At 30.3% G+C, this 15,339-nt stretch overlaps 2 protein-coding genes across 3 annotated transcripts; one reads left to right on the top strand and one right to left on the bottom strand.

Moving 5' to 3' along the window:
* Positions 1 to 224: 224 nt before the first annotated feature.
* LOC105327532 (uncharacterized) lies at positions 225 to 2,623 on the bottom strand. Of its 2 annotated transcripts, XM_034451710.2 has the most exons (3): positions 2,394 to 2,623; positions 1,135 to 1,599; positions 227 to 838 (listed from the first exon to the last, which is right to left on the bottom strand). In XM_034451710.2, exons 1-3 carry the CDS (start codon positions 2,497 to 2,499, stop codon positions 675 to 677), a joined length of 735 nt encoding a protein of 244 aa, XP_034307601.1. In that variant the 5' UTR covers positions 2,500 to 2,623; the 3' UTR covers positions 227 to 674. The 2 variants fall into 2 exon arrangements, with proteins under 2 accessions (XP_034307600.2, XP_034307601.1); XM_034451709.2 differs by having other exon boundaries at positions 225 to 1,599.
* Positions 2,624 to 6,427: 3,804 nt separating this feature from the next.
* LOC136274034 (uncharacterized) lies at positions 6,428 to 9,396 on the top strand. The gene is made up of 5 exons (XM_066080046.1): positions 6,428 to 6,462; positions 7,551 to 7,694; positions 7,975 to 8,178; positions 8,712 to 8,767; positions 9,254 to 9,396. Exons 2-5 carry the CDS (start codon positions 7,554 to 7,556, stop codon positions 9,393 to 9,395), a joined length of 543 nt encoding a protein of 180 aa, XP_065936118.1. The 5' UTR covers positions 6,428 to 6,462; positions 7,551 to 7,553; the 3' UTR covers position 9,396.
* Positions 9,397 to 15,339: the final 5,943 nt, after the last annotated feature.

Below are 15,339 nucleotides of genomic sequence, written 5' to 3'. Positions count from 1 at the left end.
TCAGGCACAAGAGTAACTATAGAACGCGCATTTGGGTGTCTAAAAGGACGTTTCAGAAGATTGCGATATTTGGAAACTTCAGAATTAAAAACATCGGTTGAGGTCATTATTTTATGTTGCATTATTCATAATATATGCATCCTGAACAATGAAGATGTGCAAGATTTTTTTGAAGACAATCATCAAGGACCTTATGTGCCCCAAGGAAATTTAGTCGACAATCAGGCAGAAGGACTAAGGAAACGTGATAATATTGCACGAAATTTACCTTAAGTGATGTATTTTACATGACATGACTTAAGATTTGGAATACATGTATCAATATGTAACTACATATGGTTCAGGTCTTGTCTTAATTTGTCATTACACAATTCAAAAAGATATAATCATTGGTTGAAACTGTTTTATTGAACACAAGTATGTATATTTAACCTCAAATAAAAATAACAATAAAAAATAAAACAAAATCTCATATTTTTTATAATAACAATGAAATAAAACAGAAATTGGCACTATCTGTGATAAGTATAAAAGTAAAAAAGAAACAAATACAATCATGTGTTGTACTTTGCTTGTTCATAAAAAAAACAAAGACATCCTTACATCTAAGGGGTAATCTACCAGATATTTCCCTTTCAATAATAGTTTGCTGAAGTAGAAGGTAACAATAATGTTCAACATTTGAAAACTTTTATGGCTTTGCTGATTTGCTTCCTACACATAGGACATTTATTACCAGCAAGATTTGATGCACATTTCACACATGCTATCAGATGTCCACATGGAACAAATACAGTTTCTGCAATTTTCCCATCCTCCATGCATATCTTGCACTCGTCTATAAATGAAATATAAAGCATATTTGTATAAAATGCATGAATTGAAATTCAATCTTATCATGTTTAAACTATTTTGTTTGGCTTGATTTTAGAATTTCCAAAAAATTTCCGAACATTTCCATCTTTTCACAGTGTCTCCTTTCCACTTGTTCTTCAAAACGCTGACTTTCATTCTTCATGATTTGTTCAAAGCTATCTAGAACATCATTTGTGCGGCGTCTTTTTGAACTTTGATTTAACTTTTCAGGAGACACGCATTTTCTCTTAGTAGAAGTTGTAGGAGTGTCAGGCCTACCTGAGTCACTTTCTTCTTTGCTTGATTTGGTTTCTGGGCTCGACTTGTTCTCTGTTCCAACAACACATTCTGGTTGAACATTAGGCTTGGCTGCCATGAACTCTAATTCTTCCTCATAAGGGTGATTTCTTCTTTCTGCCCCACTTTTTTTGTTGTGATCTTTAACATTCTTCAAACCTCTCATCAAAGTCTTCCACCTCCCTTCCACCTGCACTGCACTAAAGTTACAGTTTCCCTTTTCTCTTAGTACTTTGGCAATTTTGTTCCATAAGGCTTTCTTTCTTAACTTCCCACTTGTAACCAACTCCTCATTCTCCCTATATTGGCTGATTAATAGAAGTGTTGCAGGTCTAGTCCAAAGAACTGACGAGTCTGGGGCAATCTCAATGGGCCTCCCATCTTCTCCTTCCAGATCTAGGCTTTCATCCTCCAGCTGAAGCGTCTGAACATCATATCCACCACTACCTATTAAGAGTACTATACATGTACATGATGTAATAACTTAATTAAATAAGAAAAAAAAATTAAATATGAAACAAAACATTACTTATTAACTATTTTTTTTGCAGAGGCATTACATTACATGCATTGTACATGTATACAAGTAAAAACCACTTATATTTGGGATATGTATCAATACAATTTTTCTAAGCAAGTTCTTTCTTCATGTTCTTTCAGGTGGTTCAGGCATTTTTAATGACACCCAAATTCCTAAGCCAATTATGATGTTTATGTTTACAGGCATAAGGTTTTTTATATTATGCATTAAATTAAAATTGTAAGTTCAAGAACATGCTATGACCTCAAAAGGCAACCACAACTTAAATAGTTTAATTATTTTTGTATTAATGACATCAAACAGGACGTCAGTGGCGGCGTCGAAAAACCTTTACGTTTATTTTTTTGGGGGGGGGGGGGGGGGGGGGACGGGGGTATTAAGCACGCTTTTATCGCAAAATACATATAAATATACTGCATATCATGCTGAATTTAAAGCTATACCGTTTTTCAACCCGAATTTCCCGTGGATCTGCAGTTCTGCAGCCTCTAAATTCAAATGACTGTTCTTGTATATATATTGTACACAATAATCGCTCATAGAAAAAAAATACACAAACAAAATACTCAAAAAATCTGCCTAAACATGCTAGGCCCCCATTTAATGTTGCGAGTTGTCGTATAAACAAGGCACATTTTAGAAATAATGATGTTTAGATTGTTAGAAGAACTTAAAATCTATGTAATTAGTTTATATTTACCGGGATCATCACATGCATGGTTTGCAAACTCCTCCATGTCTCGGAAAAGGCGGTGACATGTATCACATTCAAAGAGCGTGGCTCTGTTTTGCGCATTAGTCGCCATGTTGAATTCTGACTGCACTACCTCTCGCACGTGGACAGAGAGAACAGTCCGAGAACAGTGTATTTTTGAACTCCTTTGACTTTGCACATGTGCGGGGTGTTCCGAACAGTCAATGGAGCGCAACCAAGGTTTACTATGTTTCAGTTAGAGAAAGTATAAAATAAGATTTGTTTTAGACCATTCCAGGAAAACGTAACCTTATTTTATGTTGGATTCGTTTACATATTTTTGGACAGCACATTATAATATATAAAAGGGTGTTTTGAATTTCATAGGAATTGTTGGTGATAAAATTTGTGCATAAAAGCTTTTATTATTTTTATTTGAAATGAAAAAAAAAATTTCTACAGATACTTTGAAATTAAAATGTTCATCTGTTGATCAAAGGTAATTAACACTTAAAAATCAATTTAATTGCAAAATTTCCTGTTCACAACTTTTTTTTTTTACTCCTGAAAATGGGCTAGTTAATTTCATTGGTTAGCTTTTTGCATAATTCAGAAGTTAAAAATGATTATAATTTTTTTCTATGTGGTAATAAATATTAACCGTTATCATGCTGATATAGGGTGTCAGTGTTGGTCATAGCTTGTATATCAAAAATTTCAGAAGCTATTTATTGGTTAATAAAAAAACATTTATTTAAACTTAGAATGCTTATGATGTCGTTGGTCGTAACAAACTAAGCAGAGCTGACAAACTAAATACTCTATGTTAACGTAATAATTAAAGGGGCCAATATGCAAACTTCTAATAATTATTCCGTTCAATAGCCAACAGCTGGGGCCACAAAATTTTAGCTGTGCATTAATGCTTTTATACATAAACTTTTTTAAAACATGTATAAAGTAAAATGAGGGATGATGTTTTGGTAAATGTTTTTTATCAGTTTATTTAAGGATGTTGGGGCCTAAACGTTTAGGGGTTTTAAACATCTTGGAGTCTAATCTTCTTTTATTTTTTGAGTGTAGCCTCATAAGATTATTTTTTTTCCATAACCTGTATCACTTATAAAATGCTTAACAAATATATCTGGCTTATTTACGTTTTCTGAGAATGTGTATGTGACAGTGAAAATATATTATTGATTTAGACTTTTTTTTTAAAACATATTTTGAACTCGGAATAAAGAAAAGTTTTTGCTTTGTAATATTTTAATGATGATATTAAAGATATTGCTTATAAGATATTGCACTGATACAGTTAATTTTACCAGAAAGAATTGTATTTATTTGAAGTTGTCTGAGTAAAGATTAAAATTTGATCCAGATATTCAGGAAATGTAACCGAACTAGATATTCAGGAAATGTAACATTTCATTATAAATATGCTTATCGTTGGCAGAGAATGCTGGGCCAAACTATAATAAACTTTGCAAATTTTGGGCAAATTTTTTTTTCTAGGTGAAACAAGTTATTTTACACTGTTTTTTGTTTTATGGTATTTGATGTAAAACGACCACATTTTGTACCTCATAAATGAATGGTCCAATATTGTTAATCATGATATCATTTTGAAGGTGTTATGAAATAAAAATACTCCACCGTTGGACTTTTTTGATTATGGTTAAACTAATTACATCTTGAATTTTGCATTGAAGTCTAGGGCAAAGTATGTTTTATTAAGATATTGTAAAAAGTAACTTAAAATTTGTTAAACTCTTTTTGTTAATACGTGCATAAACTTTCTTTTCATGAAAATATGGAATTAATAAATCATTCACCACAGATATTTTGACTAAATTAAAATTTTCGTATTTTCATGAAAGGGAGATGACTCTTTAAAAAAAAATTGACGTGCGAAATGACCAGCTCCTTATATGAATGTGGTTCATCTCACTTTCATAGTTATCTAGCAATACATCTTTAACTAGTTTAAAATGATTCAAAAATGTTCATTATCCCTTTATTATACATTGAATACCCTAACAAGAAGTCAGATGATTGAGATAATGACAATCGCAGATAGGTGGGCAGCTGCCAGAACCAGGGTATTCTAATTGTACGGATTTAAAAAGATTGGAAGTTGTTGTTTTGCAGATCTATTGTTCTTATATTTGAAATGTGCAGCACACTATTGGATTTTTTAAGAATTACTACCTTTTGTTTGAGAATAGTAATTTTCTTGCAGAATATTGTGTAAGTTTTTGGTACACCAATTTTCTAGATACTGTATGCTGGGCTTATAAATTTGGGTTGACATGGATTATGGATACAGTTGAAATGAATGAAAACCCGGTTCACTGTTACAAGGTTTTTACTTTTTTAGGTAGTTGTAATTTGGACAAGTGGTTATTTCAAAGCTCTAAATCTGTAGGCGATGGTTTTTGTTTTGAAACGGATTTTTAGAATAGAAATTAAAGGTTTATAAATTTGTACTTTAAATTATATTATAATTTGAAAATTTTCGTGATGTTGAATGTGTCCAAATTCATGTAATTAATAAATACTTGTTATATATTTAGCTGTATTTCTGCAAGTTCTTTTTCTTTGGAGATAGATATGTTTGGACTAATATGCTTGTATGTATTCAATTAATTAAATTGTGCATCGGAATAATTTTACTTAAAAGTTTATGCAATGATTTGTAGGTTAAATTAAAACTATTTTATAATATTTTTTGCATTATATAGCTCAATTATTTTATGTGTTCCAGTAGAAAGGGAGGTCATATTGCTTAGATGGTAACTGTTTGTTTGACTGAAAGTCAGTCAATGATAGTTCCAATTATTTTGTTTTCAAAGGTTGCACGTACTAAATGAGATTTGGTAAACAGATTTATTATAATAATAACAAGGTCAAGTTTGGTATTTAAATACAATCTATTTATTTATGACAGGATTAGGTTCTTGGAGTTATATATTTCTACTTATTTGCTGTTTCTGTTCATTATTTTCACAAAAGTTGGACATATTAAAATGGAATTCAGCATACAGATTTATTCAAAAATGTGTGATCAAGTTTGATTTTGGTTGCATTCAAGCAATATTACGCATAGTTATGCCATTTTGACTGGGAAAAATACCACGTTTTTGCAATTTGTTAATTTTTTTGTTGTTGTTTACCAAGGTAGGAGGCAGAAGTGTTTCAAAAATATATTTTGTTACAGGTAACAGTAAATCTCTTAATATGTAAAACTTGGCAGTTTTTAATATTTTTTTTTAGAAACATTTTTTGACTTTAATACTATCTGCACGTTTTGTACATTTGGTAATTCCAAGTTTTTGCTATGTGTTGTGTCTGCAGACAGTTAGGTTTTGAGATGTAAAAATAAAAAAAATAAAAACAACAACACAATTGTTGTTCATAAAATTAGATCGCTTTTTCATATGTCGACGGACTCAGGATCGCATTTTTGAATCTCAATCAGAAATCAAATATCAAAACATTCAAAATGGAAATCATATAGTAGGGATTTGTTATTTCTGTTACAAAAAGAAGAAAATACTTCAAAATATATAACACAAATTTTATTTTGTTGAACCTTTAAAGTTGTAATACTTCATAATATATATCACAAATTTTTTTTTGTTGAACCTTTAAAGTTGTGTTTTTTTTCTAATGTTTGTTTTTTTCCTGATAGAAAGACATGTTTTTGAGATTTGGGTGGATGCTAAACAAAGTAAAAACTTGCAATGGCCGTATCTAATGTACATGTAGAATAAAGTGTAATGAACTATAGTTTTAGAACAAACATATCACAGTGTTTTTAATTGAAGTATAGTTTATTTGATATAGGGTCCCAAACACATCACGATGTTTGTTCTAGAAGATTTGGTTGTAAGAAAGTATGCGACAGGAGAGCAGACCTTTGGAACCAGCTGGATGCTATCCAGTGACAGTGGCTTTGAAAGTTTGAAGCAGGTCATTGTCCATGAAAAACACATTAAAGTTCTAAAGAAGATGAGTGCCTATGTTGTGATCCTTGGAAGATGGAACTCTGAAAATTGGGCAACAAACAGTGGTAAGTCTTAATTATGATAAATATGATGATAATTGATAATGAACAGATTGTTTTTGAGGTTGTATTTTTCATCAAAACTATAAATTTCTGCTTATATAATTATTTTAATTATATTTGTAGTGTTAAATTTTTAAGTTGTGTTTTCTAGGAGATCGTATTCAGGGAAAAATGCTTACAATGATGAAATAATGCTTAAAAATAAATGAAAAATTAAAAAAGAAAATTTGTTGCATTGTCGATGATATTGTTGATAATCCTCAATTTGTGGCCTGTTACAATTTATTTTTAAGCTTTAACATTAAAATTGAAATAAAGGAGAAACATTTTTTTCATTTTAAATGTTTCATATTGGAAAACGATTATAAATAATAATGCGAACGATTTTATAAGTAGTTCAGGCTTTATTATTTTAAATAAGGCCTATGAAAAAACAATGGTTTGTTTCTTGTTTGTTTCTTGTTTCATTCTAAAGTAGGGTCGGTCGGTCTGATTTTTTTTTTATTTGTTCAAATATTTTTTTTTTCTTTAATATTGCAGTATTCATACATGCCAGTTAAATACTGACATTGCTGGATGTTATAAAATGACAAATACTTTAAATATCATTCCTGACTATTAAGCTGGTCTTTAAATATCATTCCTGACTATTAAGCTGGTCTTAAGAAAACACAAAATTGATATTATATATCAGATACTTCCTCTGCCAGCAACAAGAGCATTAGTAAAATCTACAACACATGGAAACATATGGCCATTTTGAAACAAAACGTTTGAGATACACTGATTTGAAAAGATCTAACTGCTTCATTCTTTTTTTGTGACCAAAATTTTGTGTAATTTTTTGCCAAATCGGATAAAAACAGAAATAAATGATTTTCCATCAGAAATCCTTTAAGAAAAGTTTTGAGTCAGGACGTAAAAGCTAGGGTCGGTCAAGAAACTAGAAACAGACCATTTTTTTTATCTTTGTTCTAAGTACTGGTATAATTTTTGGTTTTAATTTTGTTTCTGATGATGGGGGACTCAAAAAAAAAAAACTTCATGATATGTGGGATATATATCATTAGACATTTTCTGTGTTTTTGTAGGTTATGCAAACAAAGAGGCCAGATGCCTTAACAGAAGAGATGATTGTTGCGTTTGTGAAACCTCATGTTGTGGAGGAGCTAGGAGGGAGAATTGGTTCGTTTGAGAATAAGAAGAGAATTAGTGTCAAAGGCGAAGTAACAAAGGTGAGCCTTATTTTTTTCACACTTTCTTTTGATGGCCAGGTTGAGTGAATCAAAAAAAAAATAATGAAAGATACTTTTGTGATGGTTTTGTCGTTTGATTTTGCTGAGTATAATATTTACATTGTAATTAATACAGTGCAATTATTTGCATTAATTAAACTCTGAAATATTAATCTGACATATTATGGAAATTGTGATTTATCAGGTTAATTCAGATTTTGGATCAATATATGTTATAATAGAAAAAATTGCATGTTCAATTTCCTTTTGTTCTTTCAAGGTGTCGAGCATAATTGAGAGGACAAAGTCTAAGAGGCAAGTTGGGACTTTGACCGATGGTCAAGCTTCAATCGATGTAAAGTTGTGGGGTGAACTTGCGGAGACTGGTATCCACGAGGGAACTACCATTGTGGTTACATGTGTCCATGTCGATTTGTACCAAAGTAAGCGGTCCCTCAACTCAACCGGAGGAACAGTGATCCAGGTAAAGTCAGAACTTTGATAATCTTTTAGGTAATTATTGTTAAAATTATTTATTTTTATTGCAGATACAAATTAAAGGGACATGGTCACGATTTGACTTCAGAGTTCATAATTCTTTGTTTTGTAAACAAAGCACGAATATATTCATTTTTGACATATGTGTTGTATTGGTGTTAATTTCAAGGAAATGTGTCTTTCTTTTGTTGATAATAGTATTTATGAAGATATTGAATCAATTAGTTTAAATTGTTTCTTACATGTCATTTTATCTACGAAATGGTAATTGTCTACATTACAACTTTGTAAAGAACTATTAGACCATAGCCTTGTTTACATAACAATCAATTCTTACGTCTGTATTTTACTTATAACTTATAACATTCAATATTTTGGTGAATGATTTAAAATGCACCACTAAACCATTTTAAACATAAAAATTGAGATAAAATTTCTGATTTCAAATCATGTCCAAGTCCCTTTAACATTGTCATTGAAATTATTTTTATTTTTTTTAAATTTTCTATTGTATTTTAGATAACTGATGTAGAAGAGAAATTTTCTGGATATGTGGAGGGAGTTTCTTTTGAACAGTAAGTTAACTTACTCTAAAAGCAAATACAACAACAGTCAATTCTTATTTTAAAAATGGTTGTTGCCAGTGATGTTTTTTTTGTAGATAATTTTTTGGGGGATCAAGCCATTAAAAGTATCATGATGCATTGATAAGGACAATATTTTTTTTTTTTTCACTTTGATAGTAATTTCATTTGAGTTTAAGTAATTGGCATTTTTGTATGAATTTGCTTTTCAAAATAAACACTTAAAATCATGGAAATTTATAAACATTTAGTGTGTTTTTATGGTGCTATTTTTGATAATCAAACCATGAGCAGATGAAAACTGATATCTTTTAATTTACAAAGTTTGAAAAGTATATAATATTGTGACAATAGTATAATGTGTGCTTTGAGCTTTTGTGTTTGTGCAAATTTACAAAGCTTATGTTTTTAGGTTATATTTTGTTTATGCTGGATCTAGTTTTAATCAAATTATAATATGTAATTGTTATTTTGCAGAGGCAGTTTGGCTATTTTCCTGAATGGAGAAGTGTTGACATGTACATCTAGACATATTGACAGTCTCTTCCCAACGCATGAGTTTATAGAGAGAAAATATGTTGAAGGAAAGAAAAAGGGATGCATTGTGATTGCAGTGTAAGTTTTAAACCTGTTCAGATTTAATTGTTAAATTTGACATTGAGATTAACTTTAATTTCTATGAAAGGGTTATATTGACTTAAATTTGTCAGAGCAGAAATGTGTCATCATATGAGTTGAAATGAGGGTGTACATTTTCTTCTTTTTGATGTTTATGAAGTTTAAACTGGTCCTGGTTTTACTGACTAGGGTAAATGTCAAGCTGTGAAATGGTTTCATTCTTAATTTAAATTTTATTTAATAATCTTTCAGAGAGGAGCAGATGCCTATGGAGAAGGAAGATCTGGAGCAAGTAAAGAAAGATCAAGGAGAAGATGAACAGCTGGACGACAGGCTTTTGCTCTCTGACATGCTATAAGATCAGTGCTGATGACTGTCTTAATTCAACTTTGTCTTTTAAATCAAATGTTCCTCAGAAATCTTTGACTTTTTAGAGCGATTTGTTGGCTGTTATATGATCATATTTAATTTTTGTTTTGAAAGTGGAGTTCATTTTATACTAAAATTCTGAAAATTTTGAATGTTTAAACGTTACAAACAGGTGAAAAATTACAAATTTTGCTTCAGACACTATTTAATAAAACATGTACTTTTACAGTATTACATTGTATATAATTTGTTAAATATTTTCAGGGGTTGTACGTAAGTTTTGCTGGTCAACATGTGCCTTGTAATGTCTTACACAACATTGATAAAAAAATTTTTAAATGTTTCTAATTGAAAGCTTAAGAATTTTTTTTCTGCACAACTTGTTAATGATGAAGCTTTAGATTTTATTTTCATACATTTTTGTGCAGCATGGTTAAAATTGTAATGGTTTAACGCTTTTTGATTCTATTTAAAATTCAATTTCAGTTTTAATTTGTCATAATTTTCATTGGAATTTGACATGATGTTGGTAAATTTTCTAATTGCAATTTTACTTATATATATATGTATTTTTTTAGTGTTTTAGGGCTAAACTAGTTCTTGAGAAAATTATACATGTCAAAATAATTTGCTGCATTCTTTTCCTTTTTGTGATTCTGTGGTTTGTGATATTTCATTGGTATGTTAATGTCAAAGGGAAAAGTTGAGGTTCATCTTAGTTTTGTTATTAAGTTTGAGTATCATAATTTCCAATTTGCAAATCATATTTCATTTTGTTTGAAGATGTTATCGCTGATCTTTTAAACCTGATCACATTTCAGTATTTTAGGTATACTGAAAAACAGCTTTTATGCTATATCACTGTTGTATATATTAGTATGTTTTATAAACTTTTTCTTGGGCCATTATTATTTTTTGATTTAGTGGCTATTTTTTCTTGAAACCTTTGAATTGGTGCCATTTTAATTGTTTATCATGTTTAGATATATGTTTATTTTGACTATTTGCAAATGTCCGATACAAAGTCCAGTTCTATTTTCATTTTTCTGTTATTACTGAGTGTTGCCAATGATATTTCATTTTGTATGAAGCTGATATGTTTTAACTAGATGCATTTCCATTTTTTGGGGTTTAACTGAACAACTTTTACCTCCTTTTTTTATATATTTGTAAATTTTATACATGTTTTCGTCTGTCTCATTATAGTTTATTTTTGTCGCAAATGATTTTGTTGTTATATTTTACCAGTAGATTTTATATGTTAAACGATTACTGTTTTTCCTTTTGCTCAGGGTAAACTTCATTCCTATTTTTGATTGCTGTACACTTGTCATTCCATGTTGTTGATTTTTTTTATTTTATATTTAAACAGCATATCATTTTTTAAAAATTGTATCATTGTTAACTTCTTGAAATAATAAAATGGGGGTTTTTTTATAGACTGTAAATCAGATGTTTAAATAAATGAGATAAAAACTTTGACTTTTTCTAGTTCTCACTTTTTCAGGTGTTATCAGAGACCTTAAGAGCTTATGCATTGGTACACAGTATATTTGTCATTTATTTGAAATTGCTCTATGAAATTTATGGATAAATAAGTTTGGTATTATAAAAAGTACTTAAAGATACGAATTTATTTAATTTGGTTTTTAATTAAGGCCACAATGCCATAAATATTATAAAGAGAAATTTTTGTAATTCTTTCAAAATGCCCTACAGCTTTGATCAAATGAGAAGAATAAAGAATGAAACAGCGTTCAATTAAATTATCCAAGGATAAAGAATTCTGCATTTCTGTTATTTTGGCAAACAATGGTCTTGATTTTCAAAAAAAGGATTTAGAATTGTATGCGTTAGGTCTGGCTTTTGCCTTCAATTTTTATGAATTAAAATAAAACAAGATTAATCTAAATATGCTAGTTTCAGAAATCTTATAGAGTTCCACAACATTAATCATTCCAGTGGCTCTATGACGTCATTTAAATGGAAAATTCTGCTGCAAAACCTTTATAGATACCATTGTTCATATCATAATTTTGTTAACATATTAAAAAATGATTTTGGATCAAACATGTGCTCAATGTGTCCTTTTCAAGAAATTCATGCCTTATATTGTACTTTTTGTGAATTTCTATTAACACTTCATAAATGTATTATGGCATTGATTAAATAATTGATATGAATAAAGTTACTGTAGATATTTGACAAGGTGAACCAGTAGTAAATATTAAAATAATCTTTGTTGTAGCAAATATATTAAAAGCTCTATCTTGACTTTCAATTTGGGGGCATAAACACGATTTTATCTTGCACATAATCGTTTGTTTGAAATTTAATCATGATCCAATTATAGCTACAGTTTTGCAGAAGAAAGTATGTTACATTGAGATAAATCTAAAGGTTTTTTTTCAACAAGTGAGAAATTGTAACAAACAAATAAGTTCAATTTGCAGAATAGTGTCAAGCATTGTGTTGTAAATTTAATCGATGGGGTTTTTTTTGTATTATTAAAATCGGGTTCGCTATCGGGTTAGTCTGTTGATTCAGGGAACAGAAGACGGTAAGAAATTATATTCTGCATTACAGTGCATTGTTTTCACAAATTTCTACCACCAAATACTTAATGGTCTTGGCGACATTACTGGAGATAAAATAAAGAGTATTATTTAACCAATTTTTTAAAATTTCTATATCAACTATGTAGTTTGAATTTTATCTGTTCATTTATCTCTGATTAAAGCATATTATCTCGTTTATAATAGTTTTGAAATAGATGTATGCGTCGAAGCTTTCATAGAATTATTCAAACCGGTAAGGGACGTGTATTGCTTATGCAATACTCCCAGAATGCTTGTTACAATCGGGTTCGTTATCGGGTTGGTCTGTTCAGACCGTAAAAAATGATACTCTGTATAACAGTGCATTGTTTTCACAAATTTCTATAAACCGGTAGGGGACGTGTGTTGCTTATGCAAAACTCTCAGAATGCTTGTTATTTAAGCAATTTTTTGGCCAATAAAAGTCCATTTCCGAGGTTCACACCAGCTTCATGCATATTCTATGGGCAGCGGAAAGGGCAAAAAATACATTTTTACAAAATCAACGATAAACTAAATTCAGCAATCTAAAATAATATTATCAATGACCATAAGTGCAAAACCAACAGTCTTCTTTGCAAAATCAATGTACATAAAATCAACCAAAGATATTTAAATACAAATCAAACACAAAAAGTAAAACCAACAGACATAAATGTAAAACGAACATACATCAACATGAAACAAGTGGACGCACAAATAAACGCCAGGTGGCGTTCTTAGGAAGCAATATACGTCATCGATTATTGGAATCCGGGATGGATCGCACCTAGTCTGTTTCGCCCTGAGATGTTTCCCACCTCGATGTTTTGCACCTCGATGTTTCGCACCTGCATCGGAGACAAACATCTCACTGTATTTAGATATTTTTCTCGTATTATCATTCCCCTGAAATTAATTATTACCTATACAAGAATTGAAATATGTTTTTAAAAAACCTATTGAAACAGTGCTTGTCTTTATGCATGCACCGCCAAGAGAGCGTGCTTAGGATTTTTATTGACTAATTTTATGAAGCCATGCCGTTTTATATGGTTCAGAACAAGAGGTGTGAACTGTGTTGTAATAACATTTATAGCCTGTCATTCACTTGAGAATTACCCTTATTTTTATATTGAAAAATTCGGGAATGTTAATTATAAATGTATAATATTATATTGTTAGCATAGATCTGTTTTGGGGATCATTTAATTACATAAATTATCTGCTTAAACTTTGCATTACCCACCCACATCCTCCCCTGCATCCATTATTTAAACTACGCCTACTACCAATCTTATTCTTATGGCAAAAGTCAAATTGGTTAAAAAAATTATTTCCATCCGACTTTTTTTAATTCTATAAATTGTTTATTTACCGGATGGCAGTAAATACAAAATTTACAAAGATGTCAAGTTGTAAAGTTTGCAGTACTTCCACCCAAAAAATTAAAGTGATACGAAATGCAACAAATGACTGACAAATTTTACGTGAATAGAGGCGTGAAAATTTGGTTTGCTATAATTATCTATATAGATGTGCCTTAGCCTGACGGAAACGGAAAGTCGTATAATAAACATTTTGTTTAAATTGTTATCATCAAAATATGCATTAATTAATGCATACAATGTTTTCTATAACCAAGTTTGATTTATTTCCCTACATTCTTATGCATTGCTTGTACAAGTAGTTGGAAGAAAATATAAGACATGGCAGTATTCATGTCGATAAGCTTGAAGTATTCTGATACATGCACTTAATTTTGATTCACAATGTACATGTGTCTTGTAGCATTTTAAAAATGTTTCTTTCAGATTTTTGTATATCATAATGTTTATGGGTAACAACTTAATGACTTTTTTTTAATATAAGACTGTACAATACTTGATTATGCATATGTTTTTATCCGAATATGAAAATTTGGAACAAATATACGAGTATAAACAGGTCATTAAAATATCATTAATAATTTTAAATAAATCATAATAAATATATAGGAATGGAAATAATATTTAACCCTAGTTTTGATATAAGAATAAGACTGATAAAAATCGAAGTTAAATAGTAGATGCAGTTGGGTAATGTAAAGTTGAAGCAGATACTGGTAATTTATGTAATTGAATGATCCCCAAAATAAATCTATGCTAACTATATATACATTTGTAATTACATCAACACTTCATTACATTACATTATAATACAGTCACATGTTTTGCTCCGAGGCAGGTGCGAAACATCGAGGTGGGAAACATCACAGGGCGAAACAGAATAGGTGCGAACCATCCCGGATTCCAATAATCGATGACGTATATTGCTTCCTAAGAACGCCACCTGGCGTTTATTTGTGCGTCCGCTTGTTTCATGTTGATGTATGTTCGTTTTTAAATTTACATTTATGTCTGTTGGTTTTACTTTTTGTGTTTGATTTGTATTTAAATATCTTTGGTTGATTTTATGTACATTGATTTTGCAAAGAAGACTGTTGGTTTTGCACTTATGGTCATTGATAACATCATTTTAGATTGCTGAATTTAGTTTATCGTTGATTTTGTAAAAATGTATTTTTTGCCCTTTCCGCTGCCCATAATATTCGCTGCGCCTCCATGACGTTAAAATTCAATAAACCGTCTCAGTCAGATTTCAATTGCTTGTTAAATATTTAAGTACTCTCTCCGTATTTCAACTCGTACCCAAGTAAAACTTTCACAAAAGTCAGCCACACTTATTAGTAAAATGAACATATATAATTTGATTTATTTTATCAAGAATTGTAGGTCTAACAACACTTAAAATGAAGATATTGAAATATGTTTAACTCCGAGTTTGTGCCTGCGCCGATTACCCCGACCACCGACTTGTTTATGTACTGTTGTAATGTTAATTCCAATTTCCATTAAAATCCGCCGCTTAGCAAAAGAAATATATGTGATGAGCAAATAGAGAGAGAGAGAGAGAGAGAGAGAGAGAGAGAGACAGCGCAACACCACGGCTGGGAGCGGG

Source organism: Magallana gigas, chromosome 1 (genome assembly GCF_963853765.1).
Source record: "Magallana gigas chromosome 1, xbMagGiga1.1, whole genome shotgun sequence".
NCBI lineage: Eukaryota > Metazoa > Mollusca > Bivalvia > Ostreida > Ostreidae > Magallana > Magallana gigas.
The sequence above is the reverse complement of the archived record's forward strand: the minus strand, read 5'-3'. Positions and strand labels throughout refer to the sequence as shown.

Excerpts from the sequence above, each read along its gene's own strand:
- LOC105327532 (XM_034451709.2), bottom strand. The coding sequence starts at position 2,499 with ATGGCGACTAATGCGCAAAACAGAGCCACGCTCTTTGAATGTGATACA. Across the intron at positions 1,600-2,393 it reads CCATGCATGTGATGATCCCG|GTAGTGGTGGATATGATGTT; the intron begins GTAAATATAAAC and ends TACTCTTAATAG.
- LOC136274034 (XM_066080046.1), top strand. The coding sequence starts at position 7,554 with ATGCAAACAAAGAGGCCAGATGCCTTAACAGAAGAGATGATTGTTGCG. Across the intron at positions 7,695-7,974 it reads TCAAAGGCGAAGTAACAAAG|GTGTCGAGCATAATTGAGAG; the intron begins GTGAGCCTTATT and ends TGTTCTTTCAAG. Across the intron at positions 8,179-8,711 it reads CCGGAGGAACAGTGATCCAG|ATAACTGATGTAGAAGAGAA; the intron begins GTAAAGTCAGAA and ends ATTGTATTTTAG.